Here is a 17717-nt window from a genome sequence, read left to right on the forward strand (position 1 = left end):
GCTTCCACCCCCGCATCTAACCATACGTCATTGTCATGCTGATACTGTGGCTAATAGATTCTTGTTCGAAAGGTGTTGTACAATTGATTCCACCTGAAATCCGATTTTCAGTGAGTGAATTCAGTATGGAAACATGCGTACAAACCTCTGCTGCAGTCTGGCGGATCTGCATGTCCCATCGCTTTGTGAAAGGCGCCCCAGGATCCTCGGTCTCCTGCTCCACGTCTCCTAGACCTCCAGCCTTGTTCTGAGCTTCTTCGTCCTCACTTCCGGTTTCGAACCATATCAATCTGTCTACCTGATCAATGTAGCCCTTGAGGCGGCCCTGCTCGATCATCTTCCGGGCCATGGTTTCCGCTGCACCAGGTGTGAGGTCTAACAGAGCTCCGAGACCGCGGAAAGTGATGTTGTTGTAGATCTTGGAGCTGGCGAGAAGGTTGTGTTCCAGAACGGCTCGGTCGAGGACGGTAGAGGGTCCTGTGCGCTTGCTGGCGCTTGGCTCTCTCGAGGATGAATCGTCTTCGTCAGCATCTGCGGTAGACGCGAGGCGGTCGTTTGAGGATATGCTGATCTTGGCAAGCTGGTGGGTCTTGAGGGTGCCCTCGAATTCGTGAACTTCGGCCGGGCGCAGGATGCGGTCGAGGAACATCTTCGACAGGATGTTGTGGGTGGGAAGCTCGGCGGTGCGCTCGTCGCGGCACAGAGAGGCAAGGACGCGGGATCGGTTTGGGCCTGCTGGCGCGAGGACGGCACATGTCACTGCAGCGGATCTGGGGGACGCGGGAGATGAGGATCCGACACTCGGAGGATTCGAAAGCGACGTACAGCATATGCCTGCGCTCTTCTTCATCGATATCTGCTACCCAGCTGAGCTCGTGGTATCGTTGCGCAGCCTCCAGGAACCTCCGGCTATAGTCCATAATCCTTGCTTGGCACAATTTGAACGCTAGCTGGGTCTCTTTGTCGGTTGCGCTGTGCGCGAGGAGAGCAGCACGGTTATAGTACGTTTCTGCTTGTACGGAGTCTTCATCCTCGAGCAATAATCGAACGATGCGGATATACACCCGTAACTTCTCCTCATCAGACACCGATCTGATACCTTGCTCTCAATGAAGTTCAGTGGCGCAGGCGGAACACACAAAATACCTCTGACTGGACTCTAGTGATATCCCCATAAGCACCCGTGCTGCGTCGCTCCATTCTTCCTCCTCCTCCAAGAGGTCCGCGAGTTGGAACCGTAATACGTTTACCTATCGGAAATGTCAGCTTATGGATGCCGCGCACAGATGGACGATCGTACCTGCTCCTCGTAACTGACCAGCCTTGGTTGCACTATCGCAAGCGTGTCTTCCACAATTTGCTTCCGAGTCGCAGAGGCCTTGATGACGCCCCCTCCGAGAGCCTTCGCCAATTCAGACAAGACCTGTCTGCCCACGACAGGGCCGACGGCGTCACTGTTCACGACATGGTCGACGAGCGTGTGGACATCGGCCGCAACAGTAGACTGGTCGTCGCGCGTAAGCACCTCCTGAAGCAGAGACAGATACGCCGGCGCCTTGTCTTTCTGGCCGAGCGACGTGTACTGAGCGAGCCTAGCATCCATGGCTGGTGGTCGATAAAGCAGTCCAATTAGCAGGCGGGCCACGTGACGGGAGGCGACGGGCGTGGGAAGTCGATCGCTCGGTTACGGTCTCCAGGCTTGAGCGTAAATTGGCACCCATACGCTCACGACCAGTGCTTGCACCAGCGATCGCTTCACGGGTGCCCATCCCCCGACCAGCCCAGGAGGCAGGCCTCTCTTTCGTTTTCCTCTCTCTGCCGTTTGGTGTCGTGCGCGAACGTCCTTGTCGTCCTAGCAATTGCGGAGGTATGATCGGGGCTGCGTATCAATCAAGCAAATGTCGGCTTACTGATTTCTCATACTACTGACTATTAGAGCGCGCCCCCGACATATCTGGTCATCTCACCCCCCCTTCGACGGTCAGTCTTTGCGCCAGGGACCAGTGGATCCGAGACTCTGACGCGGTGCTCACCCTCCGAGTGTATCTATTATTGCTGCTAGACGGCTTACACACGCCCAATCCTTCAACGTAACTCTCATTACACCGCATTGAAGACATATGTCTCGATTCACGTCCACGCCTTTCCATAAGCCTTCTCCGTTCGACGTTCCTCGACCGGTCCACCCTCTTAGCCCGCCAGACACAGATTCAGATATAATGGGTCCTGCCCAGCACTCCTCTATGTCTATGACGCTCGGCGGAGACGCAGAGTCAGCTACCATTCCCATCGCGGCCCCTACAGAAACGCCGGCGTCGCGGTTCAGGAAAATAGCGTACCTCAGCTCTGGGCTGGGTGCAAACGCAAGAGGGGATACACATGCGCGAGAGCGAGTGACTCCCCGAACGAAGTGGTTAGTAGTGGTTGTCCCGCCCACGACCTTTCCGCAAGAGCCAGGTCACCTCGGTCACACGCTGTCCTCGGGCCCATCGAGTCGGTTGTCTTCCGGTCTCCTGATGCCTTTATTCCCAACGGTGAGCATGAATATGCTATACAACCCGGGAGATTACTTATCAAGCTGTAGATGTATGGACAACTCTCAGCAATCGCGAAGGAGTTCAACTTCCCTAGCACGACCGGCCTTTGCTTGTATCTTCATGTGACCGAGAGCGGGTTCACGTTCACTCCCCGCATTTCGGACGAATCCTGGCAACTCCTGTGGGGTCACTTATTTGAGGCTCGATCACCGGTCAGCTCGACTGCGCAGCTGCCTATCAGCGGCAGGATAGAATTCGACATCGATCTGCGCAAGGCCCGATGGTACGACGCGTGGATTGCATCTTCCCAAAGGGATGCGTATGATGTTCCCATGTCGATGCCCGGCTCCCGCGCCCCGTCTGTTGTGCATGCTCGGCACGACAGTAGGACGACTTTTGCTGAGGACAACATGGTGGACGACCAGGTGGATACTGAGTCTGTAACGCAGCGAACGAGAACCATGCGTCATGTCCCAAGGAAACTGTCTCTTCTGGACCGCTTTGACACCCTCTCAGCGCGTTCGGTGTCTCGGGCTCCTTCACAAGCCGAAATATCTCCGCCCAAGCCAGAACATTCTGACCACCGGGCCATTAACTCCCTCTCACCCATTGTGCAGGAGGAAGAACCCAAGTCTGCGAAGAATGACCTAGAGTCTCGCGTTCGGAACTGGAGGGCCAGTTCGTCTGTTGCTCCTACTCCTTTGGCTGCGACCGGTCAATTCAGCCTGGATCCCGTTAACATGCCGAATATCGTTTCGCTAGATTCACCCGTCGTGGAAGGCGAGTATGAACTCAACCTTGACGACTTCACCTGGTCTATCTCGTCTGCGGGACCGGAAGAGTTTGAATATGACGTCGAGTCAGTCTCGTCTGGACGTGTGCTATCTGTGCATATGGACCGTAGGGCGGAAGGTTCAGTCTGCCTTACTCCTTCGGTTTGCACCTCGTACGGGCCAGAGGACTATGATGATCTTTACTCTCCTGTCTCAAATGTGGATCGCCTACCTTCTCCCGATCTCGGTCAGCGGATGTTGGAGAGCGTCCCGCCTACCCCATCAACTGCTACAAGCTGGGGTCCGGATGACTACGCCTACGACTACCTCTACTCGCCCATCTCCAACGTTTCGCGCCTTCCTTCGCCCGATCTGGGACGCAGGATGCTATCCAGCCCTCCTCCCACTCCTTCGACCGCTACGAGCTGGGGCCCTTCGTCGTCATACCCGCCGTCGCCCGTGGTGAGCGAAGGCTACGCCCAGTCCGTCGACATCGGCTTGCGCAATGACGGCTGGAGCAGGCCGAATACGCCGTCGACGGCGACCAGCTGGGGTCCTTTCGAGTCCTACCCCCCCAGCCCCGCGACGCCGTACTACATCCGGACGCCTGATGCCGGCGAGCGAGCGTTCGATCTGGAGATGCCCGCGGAGAGGTTCTCCTTCCCGTATTATAACGTGTGGACACGCGCTCCCTGGAGGTTTGTCTGGCCATATACTCGACAACGGGAGCCGGATAATGAGCAGACGCTTGAGGTGTCCCCGCCTGACGTCGGTGCAGCGCCACAGAGTCCCTTCGGATTCCCGTATTATAGGGCCAGGCAGTCTGAGCCTTGGAGTATGGTTTGGCCATACCGTATTCAAAAGGAGGATCGTGACCTTGCCGGTGACAATTCGGTACGGTTGAGCGCGAAGTACCCCAGGTTTGACCTCTGTAAGCTTTTCTCTTTACTGAGTTATGCCGCTATCGTGACTGAGAAGTCGCAGATCCCGCTGTGTACCCGCATCTCGACATTTATCCCCCGATCGTGCCGGCCTACGATGCCAGGGAAAAGGTATCGGTCGCAATACCCGCGCGCTATCCCACGTTCTCGTTGTGTATGTCTCCATCGCATATCTACATGTATTCAGATCTGACTCGCTGGTCGTAGATCCTGCAGTCTATCCTTGCCTGGAGATCTACCCCGGTTATATCAACGTCCTGGAGGGTGTCAGAACCGAGCAGCTGACGCCGAAGTATCCCACCTTCAGCATCTGTGAGTCCATCTTGTCGCTCCCAGTGGACGCGTAGGCATACCAATCACGTAGATCCCGCTGTCTATCCGCACTTTGAAATCTACCCTGAGCACGTCTGTGGTACAGGAGCTGCTTCATTGGCGGTGAGTTTGAGTCGCCGGATCATATCTCGCGCTCCCAAGGACGTGGTCCCCAGTATTTGTGAGTTCTGTCCAATCACGTCCCGCTGTGGCAAGCTTACATCGTAATACTAGCTGCGGGGGTGTATCCGCACCTCCAGATCTACCCTAGTATCCGCCCTCGGAAAGCAGGTGACAGGCAGCTAATCTCGGTGACTCTATTCAAGTATCCTGTCATGAAAATTTGTAAGTCCAGTTCTTGTCTTATTATATCTCTTGCTCATTGTTGCATTTCAGATCCTGCCTCATACCCCCACATGGAAATCTACCCGGGTCATGTCCACAGTGCCGAAGTAGAAGAGCCAATAATAGTCTCCCTTCCATCTGCATACCCGGCCCTCGAGATCTGTACGTATACACTCTAAAAACTATTAGTCGACTCTCACGCATTGCGCAGACCGAGCGGTTTATCCTTGGAGTTTGATCAGCATTTACCCTGCCCACCGTACCTACAAGGGTCAACCACTTTCGGCCAAGCAGGAGCGTACAGAGCAATACCCGGACTTCGATATTTGTATGTCTCTTCCTCAATCGGACGTGCCCAATATTGAGTATCTGCTTCCTGCAGATCCTGCTATTCATGACCCCTCGCGCGATGAGGGATACTACAAGACTCGATCCGTTGAGCTTAAGGCGAGGTACCCGGCCTTCGATCTCTGTAAGTCGCGTATGTACTACATCCTGCACTTATGGGACTAAAGCGTTTCTCAGACTCGGCATTGTACCCCCATTTCAATATCTACCCATCAGCGAGTGGTCCCGTGTGCACTGCTAGGGCGGGTTCTGGTTCTCAGGCTTCAAAGGGAAATTTCTTGCGCGGGATCGATATGCGGCTCTCAGCTCTGTATCCCTCCTTCAACCTCTGTGCGTATTGCTGCGGCGTGTGGACCGAGCTCTATACTCATACGCTTTGATCCGTATTAGATCCAGCCGCTTACCCTCACTTCGATATCTATCCAGCGTGTTTCGTGCTTGCCGCAGAGGCACTTGGCCCAAGTCGACTTAGTCCTCGGTATCCGTTCATCAGCTTATGTATGGCCCAACCAGGTTTGTTTACCGTAATCTTACTTACTGCATTCTGTCAGATCCCGCGGTTTACCCCTCCTTTGAGATCTACCCTGGCGTCGTTTGTGACGGTGCCCTGCCCGGTGTGATCTCTGTTAGGTTGGTTGGCAAATATCCGACCATTAGGACATGTGAGTCACCGTCTTCCTCCACTTAAGAGCTGAAATTGACACTACGTAGATGAGGCTATCTATCCTCATCTAGACATCTATCCGGCGGCCTCATGTGCCTCGATGTCGGCAGTCAGGATGGCGAGGAGTCGGCGGACTCATGCCGAGTTACACGAGGAAGTGTTCTCATCTGGCTATGTTATAAGAAAGCAGCCATGGAAGACGCATCTGCAACTGCACGAGGAAGTGCTCGCTTCGGGCGCAACAGGGCCAAGGTCTGAATCCCCTCCACGGGGAAATGTCAGTCCCACTGAGCCCGCTCGGCGCAGGGTCTCGTTTGCATCTGATACCGTCATCGAACCCGCCCATGCTTCTGCCCCAGCCCCGCGCATCACTCGCTCGCGGTCTGGTACTGTGAAGCTTGATATTCCTCCTGTACCTCCCCTCCCCCCGCAGTTTGTATCGAAGCCCGCTCCCTCTCCGAAACCATCTCCATTACGTGGTGTGCCGCGGAATGGTCTACCATTGCACCCCGCCCAGAAGGTCAGGCCTATTTCCGTTGTTGTCGATACCATGGCGGAACACAGGAGGACGTCGTCCTCATCTTCGCAATCATCAAATGCAGAGAGTTGGGAAACGTCGCCGTCCGCGCGTGTTGCCCGGACGAAGTCTATGATCATGACGGGCATGTCTCCTGAAAGCCCTGTCGCTACACTGGACAGATCGAACTCTTTGAATGATGCCAGGAGACCCAGCCGGCCACGGAATAGCCTAGTGTCCGAGCGCATGAAAGCCTTTGACAACTCGTCGTCATCCTCCTCTTGTACGTGCCGACGTATCTCGTTCAACAGTTCCTTCACTTAACGATGTTCCTTTGTAGCTGAGCGCAGCGACCCTGACGGTACGCCCGTAAGGATCACCCTGAACACGCTGTCTCAATTCCCTATGCCCCCGGCTCCGAAGGCCGTGCCCATCCCTGATGGCAGGAGACGTATATCAAAACTGGACAGATCCAAGTATCCGTTCGCATGATCTAGCCAAGGTCTTTCTTGATTACTGTCCATATGTTCTCTTAGAGTTGGAGGATATGCTGTATTTATTCGCGCGCATCAAGAACCGGTCGGGTGTACCACTTCTGTCTGTCCCTTTAATCCTACAAGAATAGTACACATTGAGAACTGTAATGCTGTGTTCAAACGGTGAAATAGACGATGCAAAGGTTCCTTCCTTCTTAGATGGTGAGCGCGAGGTCAGAATTACATGGCGCGAGCCCTTCAGCACAAAATCCTAGTCTTCCTAATCCATTTCAGAGCCATCATCTGAGCCACGTCGAGGGTAGGGAGGTGGTATGTCGAGGTCGTCGCCATGGACAATAGCACCTGATAAGGTTCTCCCTGGGCCTGTCATTCGTACAGCAGATGTAGAAGGAGAAGCGGGAGGAGACATAGATTGCCTGCTTGCAGCTGCAGTAGCTCGCGCCTCTCTGAGCTCCTTTTCCCGTTTGTCGTTAAGGAGCTTACTCTTACGGTCGTCCATGAAGGCGAGTTTGACCTGAAAGATGGGTCTTGCTTGTGAGAGGAAACAGAGTCAGAAGAGATTGGGCACGGACGTTCTGCGCTACACTCGCAGCGGCTACCTTCTCTTGCTCTTTCCATCGCTTCATCCGTTCTTGCTGCTCCGCTTTGCGGTCCAGTACTTCGTGGATAATGGCGGCTCCTATGCGGAGATCGTCCATGTGGCGCGGATTGAAGACGTAGTAAGGCTGAAACTCCTCAACCTAGACGGGTATCCGAAGTCAGACAGTTCCGAACTGATAGCAGGTGAGTGCCTACCTCTGTACGAAATCCGAGCTGGGCGGAACGAGTACATACGATTAGTGACACAAGCACGAGCAGTACGAAGATCACTGACAGCTATTGCATACTCTAACGCGCCCTTGGGGTCTATCAGGCGCTCCTTGATGGTGCTGTTGGTCGGCTTGAATCTCTGGAACTTAGAGTTGTTCGGTTCTCGCAGCAGGTTGTCTGCTATGGTGGACAGGGTCTGCAAAGCCACAAGTATGAACGTATGTCCATTACAGCGCGGCGAGGATTAAGTACACGCAGAGCGACCATGGACACTTCATCTGGATTGCGCGTGAATATACCAGGCTCTATCAGCCGTCTGAACTCTTGTCTCTTGTCGTGCTCCCGCCGATGCTGTTCTTCGGCGTGCAAGGCAGCTTTTTGTTGCGTCCGGCGAGCAGCTGCTGCCGCAATGCTTTCACGCACACTGGGACCGGGGCTGCCTGCCGGCGATACGTTTCCCGAGGACATATTGATAGAGGTCAGCTAATGGTGCGTCGAAGGGATACCAGAGCTGTTATTCAGCCTGGCTGAAGTTGTGGCGGTTGTGACTGCATTGGGCTGCTATTAATACGGGACCGGATACCGCTCTCCCACGGCTCGGCAAATGCGTGATCGCGTTCTCGAGGCTCGTTGTAGCCTGCAGGCCAAATCACAGCTCGAAGCGAAGAGCAGTACATCGTATCTAATACACCTATCGACAGTAAGAGGCTCGTAAGTCCCTACCATCTCCACTCCAAGTCCACCAGAGACCTTCCCCGCACGCCCTTGTACGGCTTATAGGCCTCGCCCGTGAGCCGCAATTGGTCGATCTTCAGCGCAGAGAAGGTGTGCTGCTGTATAGCGAATCTTACTCTGAATGCACGTGCAGCTCGAGGATTTGGTATGCTGTGCATCCATGTACAGCATGAGAACCGCTGGAAGTATCGAAGGTTGGAGAACATACCTTGATGTCCACGAACCTCTGAGGCTATGACTAGAAGATGGTGGCAGGTTGGCCATCTCCCAGCGCAAGACCTACGGCAGCGACCGTCAAGTTGAATTAGCAAAGAAATATGTGAATGTACTGACGAGAGTCCGAGGATCAAAGGCCCAGGAACCGCCTCCAGATACCATGAAGTTGGGTGCGCCTGCGCCTTGCCCTAGGTAAAGCTCTACTGTAAAGTCTTCGATCGCCCTCGTTGATAGACGTGAGATAGCAGTCAAGTCGATTGTTCCTACGCAACCGGATTATCTTTTGATATATACCGCATCCTTTCGGCATACTTACCTCCGTTCTCATTAATGACCACACTGGGTTTTAGCATGACGGGCACCGGCACCTGGTTGACGCCCAAGGAACTAGAGTTGGACGAGGAAGGGGAGAATCGATATTCCATCAAGATGAAGGGACCGTCTGGAGGAACGAAAGACAATGCTTTGTCTCTGCTCCAACGAGGCAGCCTAGTGGCGGGAGAGCGTGAGGCAGAAATCGTTGACAACAGCAGACTATCTTACCGGACACATGGATGGAATGAGCAGTCGGTAAGGACCTTGGGATTAGAGAACGTCAAGAGCAGGTCTGGAGTGCCTGACCACGATGCATCAGTCATTACACTACCTGTATTCATCTGTAAAGTACCTGATAGCCTGGAGTTGGTGTCGATCTTTCCCAGCACTTCATTGGACAACGAGACGCCCGACCTAAGTCATATCAACTACAGCGTCTGCATCGAATGATATTCGCCTTCAGAGCAAACCGGATTTACCTATTCACAACAGCTCTCAGCTCCTCGACGACGTCAAAATAAATCTCGTTATTGTTATGCCGGACATTTGCTTTGCGCCATGGTATCGGCGAAGCAAAAGGATTGGAAGAAGCGGCAGATAGGGACGATATGTTTGCTCCTGCGACCGAGAGCAGCTTGTTGAGCAGCGACGGCGGGATGACGATCTCACGCAAAGCATTTGGTGAAGTTGTGAGAGGATGTCCGCCTGAGTCAAGGGTTTCTTCCAAGAGCTGCGAGGGGCAAGCAGGTGAACACGTTGCAGCAGTATGAGAGAAGATTCTCACTTGATAGACAACGTCGAAGTTGTCTCTGAGGGTCGAGGCCGAGACATGGCCGAGGTACTCTCTGAGGATGTCTATGAAGGTCCTGAGGTACGCGAACGCGAACAATGGGTCCACTGTCGTAGATGACACGAATTAGAGATGTCCAGGGTCCCGCTGCATCGGAACACGTACCATCGCCGCTGATTGGAGCCAGAATCCTCAGTCCCCCACATCCGACGTGGCAGCAAGCACTAGGCTTATCATCATTGATACCGGAGACGTACAGAACAGGGTCTACGTCGTCTGGTCGAGAGACTTTCGCGAGAGCATTGTTGTAGGTATCGATGTGGATGAGAGGGTACGCCGGCGACGTCGAATGGAACGACGTCTGGACAATAGGACGGCTAAGAGTGTGTGTGTTTGAGTGTCTCCCACGTCGACCTCGACGATCTGAACGCTTACCCGACGTTGTCGAGGATGATGAGGCCGTCGATGGCCATTGCAGCTGCGAATGCGTCGGACGTGCTTCAACGCCTCGGCACCGAAGTTCCGGCATCCGCTATTTTTAAGTCGAGATCTTAGATCTACATACGACTCAGCGTCACGATCACGAATGTGCCAATAATAGTCTGCTGATAGATTCGGATTGCACTTGATTGCATATCCAGGGTACACGCTACGCTTGCGAAGCCAGTTTATCGATACGACTGATTCAAACGGTATGCCACCGCAATTCATCCCACAAGCCAGTCCAAGCACAGTTCAAATTGTCCGTTAAAAGTACATTCCGCAAACTATGTATGCTTCTGCTACGCCACAGCCAACAGCTCAGTACTCCCCGGCATTGGACAGGGCACCCTCAGCACGCTGCCTAGCCTGGTGCTTCGCCTTCTCGCGGTCAACAAAGTCAAGCTGAAAAAACGGGCCGCCTCAATAACTGTAAGAGGCAGGAGACGGAGGACACTTACACCCTTGGTCTCAACAATGCGGTCGACGAAGCCACCGGTGATACCAGCACTAAGGATGTGGCGTCAGAGGGGTTGACGAATACCATGTATCACAGTATACTCACAGAAGTTCCTTAGCCTCCTCGTGCGACTGAGGCTTGCCATTCTGCTCGCAGTGCTTCTCGTATGCCTTAGCAGCCTGATCGAACAGATTAGTGACCTGCAAGGGCGAAGAGGGAGACTTCAGGAGTTACCTCGTAGGAAGCGGCAGCGGCGATCAGCTCATGGGAGAGCTCAGCCTTGTGGGGGGCGTTGACCACCTACGGGGATGTGATTAGGCTAGCAGAGACATAGAAGGTTGATAAACGTACCTGGTCGTAGGATTGAGCCTCGTCAGAGTCGTTAGAGAACCAGCCCATGTTGTGTAGTCAGTGAAGTGGTGTGAGATTGTGATAAGAGCGAGGTGAGAGAATCTGGAGGACGACCTGGTATTTGCGACCGTTTATATACTTGAGCATGCCCCCAATTCAGGGGGAACCCGACCATAGCATCATGCGTTAAAAATAGGCCATGACGCCTAATCCCGTCACATGTGCCCGTTGGGGGGGAGGATAACAAGGCAGCGCCAATAATAATAGGCGTTGTCATGGCTGGATACCATTTGGATAAGGCCCAGTGCGCAGGAATGCGCAGCTGCGCCGCAGAACTCGGGTTCCATCTTGTGTGCGTGCTTTGATTATCAGCAGTGGATGACTTTCCGTAAGCATTTAGAGTCGTTTTCTATCCTAGATTCGACTCTAAATGCATCAGCCGAGATGCCGGCTTGTCACGCTCGCCAATTTTGATGGTGGTCGTCGAGTTGACGCTGTCTGCAAACTTTATTTTGTCAAGGGGGTCCGACCCCCCTCTTCAGACTCGCGCTCGCCTCTAAAGGCTCGCTTAGCCTCGGTAAACGTTCGCGTATCATGCCATCATATACTTGCCATCAGTACCTTCCGTGTTTAGCCACTTTCCTTCCTTACATAGTAAGCCGCCATCAATAGCGTGACTGAGGGCTTGTGGCGTTACGGATAGGAGAAACACCTCTGTCCTGTCTATCGGCCGTGCGAATGACCGTGACAAGGCACTGTGATGGCGTTTAGGACGGCGAAATCTAGGATTTTTCCTTACGGAAAGTCATCCAGTTCCGATGGGACTTGCTACATTTGAAGTTCGGAGGTGCCTTGTTGCCCAAGGCTGTACGAGTCTTGTACTCATCTGCCGAGCAACGCATCTCGAAGGGTTTCTGTTGGGAATGACGGTGCCATCTTTGTTAGCTACAGCCCATTCGGGCCTAGCAGTCAAAAGTTCCAGGTCCTAACTTCTGCGGCGCAGATCCGTCCCTTTGTCGTCACAGTCCGTGGCTTCGGCCCATTGTTCTGAGGAGATATCCGCGATAAACGAAGTGGGCTCCATCATGTTATGGCGATGAAGCCTCCACCGACGAGACTGTTGCGTTGTGCCAGTGGGACACTGTCATCCACAGGTACCGACATTTTAGCGATGTCAGAACTAATGGCGATGATACGTCAATGTACTCACGCAAACCCGCTACGCCGGAGCTGTGCCCCATTGAAGGGGGCCGGGGGGGACTGGCGATACGGAGAACCGAATATAACTGCGAGTATGTATTCGAATGACAACCTGTAAAACGAGAATTCATTCGTGGAGAGCCCCTCGCTCCACTAAAAAAGGTGCAACATTGATCAATTAGCTTGAACGTCTATCTGAATTTGTGGCTGTCAGTCCGGTTGAGTAACGAGGATCCACGCTCTCGAACTTGAAGTGGAGTAACGTGCTGTGGCAGGAGAGCATAGCCACCAGCTGACAAATATCCCAATTTCGACGTCATCCATAGGCGCCGACGGTCCAGGGCCACGTTTGAACTCTGTACTGACATTTGCCATTTCGACTGATTTCGACATAAGTACCACTCCTGCGAATCTCTTTCAGCGCTCGCTTGATAATGTATATTTCATAATGCCGACATCGCAACAGGCCGAAAATTCTAATTCGATGGAGGATGTGGCGAGGAGAGAGCTCTACACAGACTATGTAAACGAATCGTGTGTAGTCAGTGATCCAATGTACTTTCTCGTGTGCCTGACTTTACCCACTTCAACCATGCGATCGCAGGCATATGCAAACGTTTGCGGAGGCCCTGAATTCAGATGATATTGTCACAGATGCGAACGACCCTCCCACGCCAACCAGTCACCCTGGAGGGGCCCCTACGCCCCACGGAGAGCGGGTGCGGAAAGTGTCTGCTCTGTCCGACTTTGCACCCGTGAACGTAAAGGTACACAAGAGGTCAGTGCTGTTCTGACCGATTCCATATACTGGCAGCTGAGACGGTAAGCCCTCAGGCGGAGGAAAGAAAGCGGAGCACCTGACAGACGGCAGGACCTCCTATTCATCATTGTCCGATGGCCTCTATTGGTGCGTCTTTCTTGCCAGTGACATTCACGCTCGCTCTAATAAGTGTTCAGATCATAATCTTCGCCTTCATCCTCGCCGAGTTCGGATTCTACGTCCTGATACGACAGCTCGTCAACACGCAGGAGTGGCTTTCTGCATGTAAGTGGGGGACGCTGTTCCGCCAGCCTTTCTTTCTCAATCGTGGTGAGTTAGGGAGAGGGCGCAGGGGACAACTAAGGAAACAGTTGCGCGCCGCGAAGACGTATGAGGTCAGTCAACCTTTGTTTCGCAGTTTGAATAGCTGTTCTGAATCAAGCTTGGCTCGCTTGCAGGAATGGAAGCAAGTTGCCCTGGAATTGGACGAATATATGAGGTTCAATCAGTGGAAGACTACAGACGAAGATCCTTTCTACGACTGGCGACTGGTCAGGAAGGTGGGCAGTTATCCGGCGGGTAAATTCAAACTGGCTATAAACTCCATATTCAACAGGTCCGCCGGTCATTGAAGACTCTTCGAGAGAAAGATGATGCTAGGGGCATCCTCGGTGTGCTTGAGACATGTATCCGTAACAACTTTGCAGGAATAGAATCCCCTAGGTAAGTCGCTCTTGGTCTATTCTTAGTATTGCGAGTTCATCTCCGTGATGCCCTGTAGACTATACAGCGAAGTAGATTTGATCACACCAATCAATGATATATCGATGCTGACAGTGGGCGCCAGACGTTCTACGGTACTAAGAACCTAATTGAGGGTTAGTGGAAAGATTGCGGGGTCGCGTCAAGATCCCGCCTCACTTATGGATTCGATATTGCAGATTACATCAATGAACAAGAGAAGGCTCTGCGATACGTTCTCGATACCTCGCATCTTTCCAAGGAAGAGAAACGGCGATTCTTCAAGACTGTCAATACCAATCTGGGCGCCTCTGCCCTATGTTTATCTGGCGGTGCATCCTTCGGGTACTGTAAGTCTCAAATTGGTGCTGCCTACCAAGTCCGCAACAAGTGCTATGATAGCACCGGGCTGATTGTTGATTGTGGATTGACAGATCATCTGGGCGTAGTGAAGGCTTTCCTTGATGCTGGTTTACTGCCGCGAGTCATCACCGGCACCTCCGCAGGTGGCCTTATAGCTGCCGTATGTGCACTCCGCAGTGTCTTTCGTGCTAAAGGTTACCAGACTGCTCATCATGCATATTATGGTGACAGTTGGTCTGCACTCGGACAGATGATGAGCTGAAGCGACTGCTTGTTCCCGAGCTTGCCAATAGGATCACAGCATGCGAGGAACCGTTCAGTGTCTGGTTCAAACGTTTTTGGAAGACCGGGGCCAGGTTCGATGCTGTTTCATGGGCGAAGAAGGTGCGCCCCTTCACGCACAATCTCCTGGCGATAATCACATATGTCTGCAGGCCACATTCTTCACTCGTGGCTCCCTCACGTTCCGAGAAGCGTATATGCGAACTGGTCGCATACTCAACATCTCCGTTATCCCCGCGGATCGACATTCGTGAGTCTTCGAGTTGATTCCGGGATTATGATCTTATTCTGATACCTGACAACAGCCCTACGAAGCTACTGAACTACATGACAGCCCCTGATACCATAATATGGACTGCTCTGCTTGCGTCCGCTGCCGTGCCTGGCATCTTGAACCCTGTGGTACTGATGCAGAAGACCAGGGATGGTCGGATCGTCCCTTGGAATTGGGGAAGCAAGTTCAAAGATGGGTCGTTAAGGTATGTACCGTTGAGCGCGTTGTTTGCTTCGTTTGATCTAACGAGCCATCTTCAGGGTGGATATACCCTTGCAGTCTTTGAATCTTTACTTCAACGGTGAGTTTACCGGGCGTAACCAGCCTTGAAACGCCGATTGATCTCGGAATGCAGTGACGCACCCTGTGGTCTCGCAAGTCAACCCGCACGTCCATTTATTCTTTTTCGCTCCTCGAGGATCCCCAGGCAAACCTGTGGCCCATAGGAAAGGCAAAGGTCGGTGCTGTGCCCGTAGCTAGAGAGTTAGGTCCTCATGCCTTGATCTTCAGGATGGAGAGGCAACTTTTTGCTGTCTGCGGGGGAGCAGTGGCTGAAGCTGGAGTTGACGAAGAATTTCAAGGTGGGTAGGATCTGGAATCTTACATGGAGATCATAGGGCTCAGTGGTGCATAGGTCATTCGTGATTTGGAGCTTCTGCCTCAGTTATTGGGTCAGGATTGGTCAAGCGTATTCTTGCAGAGATTTGAGGGTGTTGTGACGTGAGTATTATACACGTATCCATACAATGGTGGTTCTGACTTCGTTGTAAGGATCTGGCCTAGGACGCGGGTTAAGGTATGAAGTGCACCTGGCGTCCATTGAATACCGAAGTAAACTCCTTCATAGGATTGGTTTCATATACTAAGCGATCCTGACCCTCCGGAACTCGCGCGGATGATGCAGGCTGGGCAGATAGCGACCTGGCCCAAGGTGCGCCTTGTCGAAGAAATCGATGGTTTCCGAATCTGACGAGGGGCCAATATAGCTGCATATGGTAGAGAACCGGTTCCGCCTAGAGAAGCAGATTTACGAAGGCCGGCAGGCCATCCGTAAGGCGATGCAGATGCGCGGGAAGGATGTGGGCGTTATCAGGCAGGAGCAAGAGCAGCCACAGGATAGCACGGTGCCCGACCCTGTTACCGGCACGCGCGTCCCGCACATCGACGTTACCGACCCTTCGTCCCCGCCCAAGACCGAGATGCCGCTGGCGATGGACACTGATGCGGAGGCCGCGTTCGCGCAGCGCTCCGAAAGGTTCTTCAAGCGTCCGCGGCACCATACGTCCCCCAGGACATCTACCATCAGCGCTAAACAGGACCTGCTGATTTCGCCCAGTGTCAGGCGTCGTTGGGTATCCGAGCTTTTCGACCACGCACCTAGCGGGCCTGCCATGTCGGAAAAGAAGTCGCCGGAGCCTGAAGGACCGCGCCCCGCGAACCCGCCGTCGCCCACGTCGGCGCTCTTGACGCGGTTTCGGAAGCCATCATTCCAGATGATGTCGCCGTTTTCGAGTATGAGGAAGAAGGAACAGGTGGAGGAGGCGAACGAGGGTGAGGAGGAGTGGGGGAGCGATAGCTCGTCGTCGGAGACCTTTATCGTTGAGCACAACGGGCACACGCAGTCGCCTGTTGTCCTGCCGAGGGAAGTGCAGGCGGCGAGTTCCAGCTCTGAGGACCAGGTGTAGTGCCGCAGTCCCAGGCAAGGTTATTTATCTTGCATTCAAGGACTTGCATTTGTACGTTACCCTAATTGCACATATTGTATCTTGGATTCTTGGATTGTTCTGTGGCCGCGATAAGATAAGATGAGATCAATGCAGCAGCTGGATTAGGCCGGGGTAGTGTGAAGATTCCAGAAACTTCCGGCCTTGCAGCGAACAAGCAATAAAACAGCGGCGAATGACAGCCTACAGCACTGGCATTGCAGACTCTGCACGACGCATATATTCACGCATATATCCACCCTGAACGACATTCATGACTGACGCTGCCGCACTAAAAGACCTCGGAAACAAGGCGTTCCAGGCAAAGGACTACGACAAGGCCATCGACCTCTTTACGCAGGCCATCAACCTCGAGCCACAGAACTTTGTCCTTTACTCCAACCGGAGTGCTGCCAAGGCAGGCAAGAGGGACTGGACGCATGCTTTGGAGGATGCTGAAGCTGTGAGTGTCGTCTGTAGTGGAAGTGCTTGAAGAGGTTGACCAAACGACGCGCGTAGTGCATCAAAATCAATCCCGCGTGGTCAAAGGGGTACGCGCGCAAAGGTGCCGCTCTCCACGGCTTGAGACAATACGAGGAGGCTATTCTTGCCTACGAGACCGGCTTGAAGCTCGAGGACAGCCCAGCGCTGCGGAAGGGTTTACAGGAGGTGAAGGATGCCAAAGGTACGCGCGCATTTCCATCGTAAATATGCACTACGAGAAAGCTGACACTACCCACTAGCTGCTCTCGAGCGCGGTGAGGGTGCCGATGTGATGGGCCTCGGAAAGATGTTCTCGGACCCCAACCTCCTGGGCAAACTCGCTACCAACCCTCGCACCGCCAAGCACCTCGCCGACCCCGCCTTCGTTCAGAAGCTGAACATGTTACAGGCCAACCCGAAGATGGCCGACACCGCATTTGCCGCGGACCCCCGCATGATCGACGTACTCGGCGTGCTCATGGGCGTCGACTTGCAGGGCTTCAGCGGGGAGGACGCGCCGGACTTTGCCAAGGCGCAGGCGGAGGGCCAGGCGGACTCGATCTCGTCGTCGCCGCCGCCGACGTCTCCCCCGCCCGCGTCCAAGCCCGAGCCGAAGCCCGAGGCGCCGAAAGTGGAGGATGTGGAGATGGAGGACGAGGAGGAAAAGAAGGCCAAGGCTGACGCGGAGGCGGAGAAGAAGCTCGGTGCGGATGCGTACAAGAAGAAGGACTTTGACACGGCCATCCAGCACTTTGAGAAGGCATGGGAGATCTGGCCGAAGGATATCACGTACCTCAGTAACGTTGGAGGTAAGCATGCA

The 17717-nt window shown here is 53.7% G+C and overlaps 6 protein-coding genes across 6 annotated transcripts; 2 read left to right on the forward strand and 4 right to left on the reverse strand.

Annotated features, from left to right (window-relative positions):
- Nucleotides 1-33: 33 nt before the first annotated feature.
- On the reverse strand, nucleotides 34-1603 carry GLOTRDRAFT_136354 (uncharacterized protein; the record flags this gene model as incomplete). Its single annotated transcript, XM_007864274.1, has 5 exons — nucleotides 34-93; nucleotides 146-770; nucleotides 826-1092; nucleotides 1147-1250; nucleotides 1301-1603. 5 exons carry the CDS (start codon nucleotides 1601-1603, stop codon nucleotides 34-36), a joined length of 1359 nt encoding a protein of 452 aa, XP_007862465.1.
- Nucleotides 1604-2243: 640 nt separating this feature from the next.
- GLOTRDRAFT_125804 (uncharacterized protein) lies at nucleotides 2244-6929 on the forward strand (the record flags this gene model as incomplete). Its single annotated transcript, XM_007864275.1, has 14 exons — nucleotides 2244-2534; nucleotides 2585-4241; nucleotides 4295-4405; nucleotides 4459-4563; nucleotides 4616-4744; nucleotides 4798-4908; nucleotides 4960-5070; nucleotides 5120-5236; nucleotides 5291-5380; nucleotides 5434-5586; nucleotides 5647-5754; nucleotides 5808-5918; nucleotides 5968-6720; nucleotides 6778-6929. 14 exons carry the CDS (start codon nucleotides 2244-2246, stop codon nucleotides 6927-6929), a joined length of 3999 nt encoding a protein of 1332 aa, XP_007862466.1.
- A 264-nt stretch (nucleotides 6930-7193) lies between these two features.
- Nucleotides 7194-8212, reverse strand: GLOTRDRAFT_125805 (uncharacterized protein; the record flags this gene model as incomplete). The annotated part of the gene is made up of 5 exons (XM_007864276.1): nucleotides 7194-7448; nucleotides 7507-7674; nucleotides 7730-7747; nucleotides 7809-7940; nucleotides 7997-8212. The coding sequence occupies 5 exons, from the start codon at nucleotides 8210-8212 to the stop codon at nucleotides 7194-7196; spliced, it is 789 nt and encodes a 262-aa protein (XP_007862467.1).
- Nucleotides 8213-8389: 177 nt separating this feature from the next.
- Nucleotides 8390-10293, reverse strand: GLOTRDRAFT_136355 (clathrin adaptor, mu subunit). Its single transcript, XM_007864277.1, has 10 exons — nucleotides 10236-10293; nucleotides 9966-10177; nucleotides 9795-9907; nucleotides 9490-9740; nucleotides 9363-9424; nucleotides 9239-9311; nucleotides 9012-9184; nucleotides 8813-8958; nucleotides 8688-8758; nucleotides 8390-8629 (listed from the first exon to the last, which is right to left on the reverse strand). Exons 1-10 carry the CDS (start codon nucleotides 10271-10273, stop codon nucleotides 8464-8466), a joined length of 1305 nt encoding a protein of 434 aa, XP_007862468.1. The 5' UTR covers nucleotides 10274-10293; the 3' UTR covers nucleotides 8390-8463.
- Nucleotides 10294-10601: 308 nt separating this feature from the next.
- On the reverse strand, nucleotides 10602-11139 carry GLOTRDRAFT_33811 (uncharacterized protein; the record flags this gene model as incomplete). The annotated part of the gene is made up of 5 exons (XM_007863529.1): nucleotides 10602-10685; nucleotides 10742-10790; nucleotides 10846-10919; nucleotides 10975-11040; nucleotides 11092-11139. The coding sequence occupies 5 exons, from the start codon at nucleotides 11137-11139 to the stop codon at nucleotides 10602-10604; spliced, it is 321 nt and encodes a 106-aa protein (XP_007861720.1).
- Nucleotides 11140-12896: 1757 nt separating this feature from the next.
- Nucleotides 12897-16506, forward strand: GLOTRDRAFT_70998 (patatin-domain-containing protein; the record flags this gene model as incomplete). Its single annotated transcript, XM_007864278.1, has 20 exons — nucleotides 12897-13069; nucleotides 13126-13198; nucleotides 13249-13336; nucleotides 13391-13446; nucleotides 13510-13611; nucleotides 13668-13774; nucleotides 13833-13845; nucleotides 13899-13929; nucleotides 13993-14142; nucleotides 14227-14315; nucleotides 14387-14539; nucleotides 14590-14687; nucleotides 14743-14916; nucleotides 14972-15012; nucleotides 15067-15168; nucleotides 15222-15292; nucleotides 15346-15431; nucleotides 15483-15507; nucleotides 15559-15642; nucleotides 15698-16506. 20 exons carry the CDS (start codon nucleotides 12900-12902, stop codon nucleotides 16394-16396), a joined length of 2412 nt encoding a protein of 803 aa, XP_007862469.1. The 3' UTR covers nucleotides 16397-16506.
- Between the last annotated feature and the right edge of the window lie 1211 nt (nucleotides 16507-17717).

This window comes from Gloeophyllum trabeum (assembly GCF_000344685.1).
Source record: "Gloeophyllum trabeum ATCC 11539 unplaced genomic scaffold GLOTRscaffold_00002, whole genome shotgun sequence".
NCBI lineage: Eukaryota > Fungi > Basidiomycota > Agaricomycetes > Gloeophyllales > Gloeophyllaceae > Gloeophyllum > Gloeophyllum trabeum.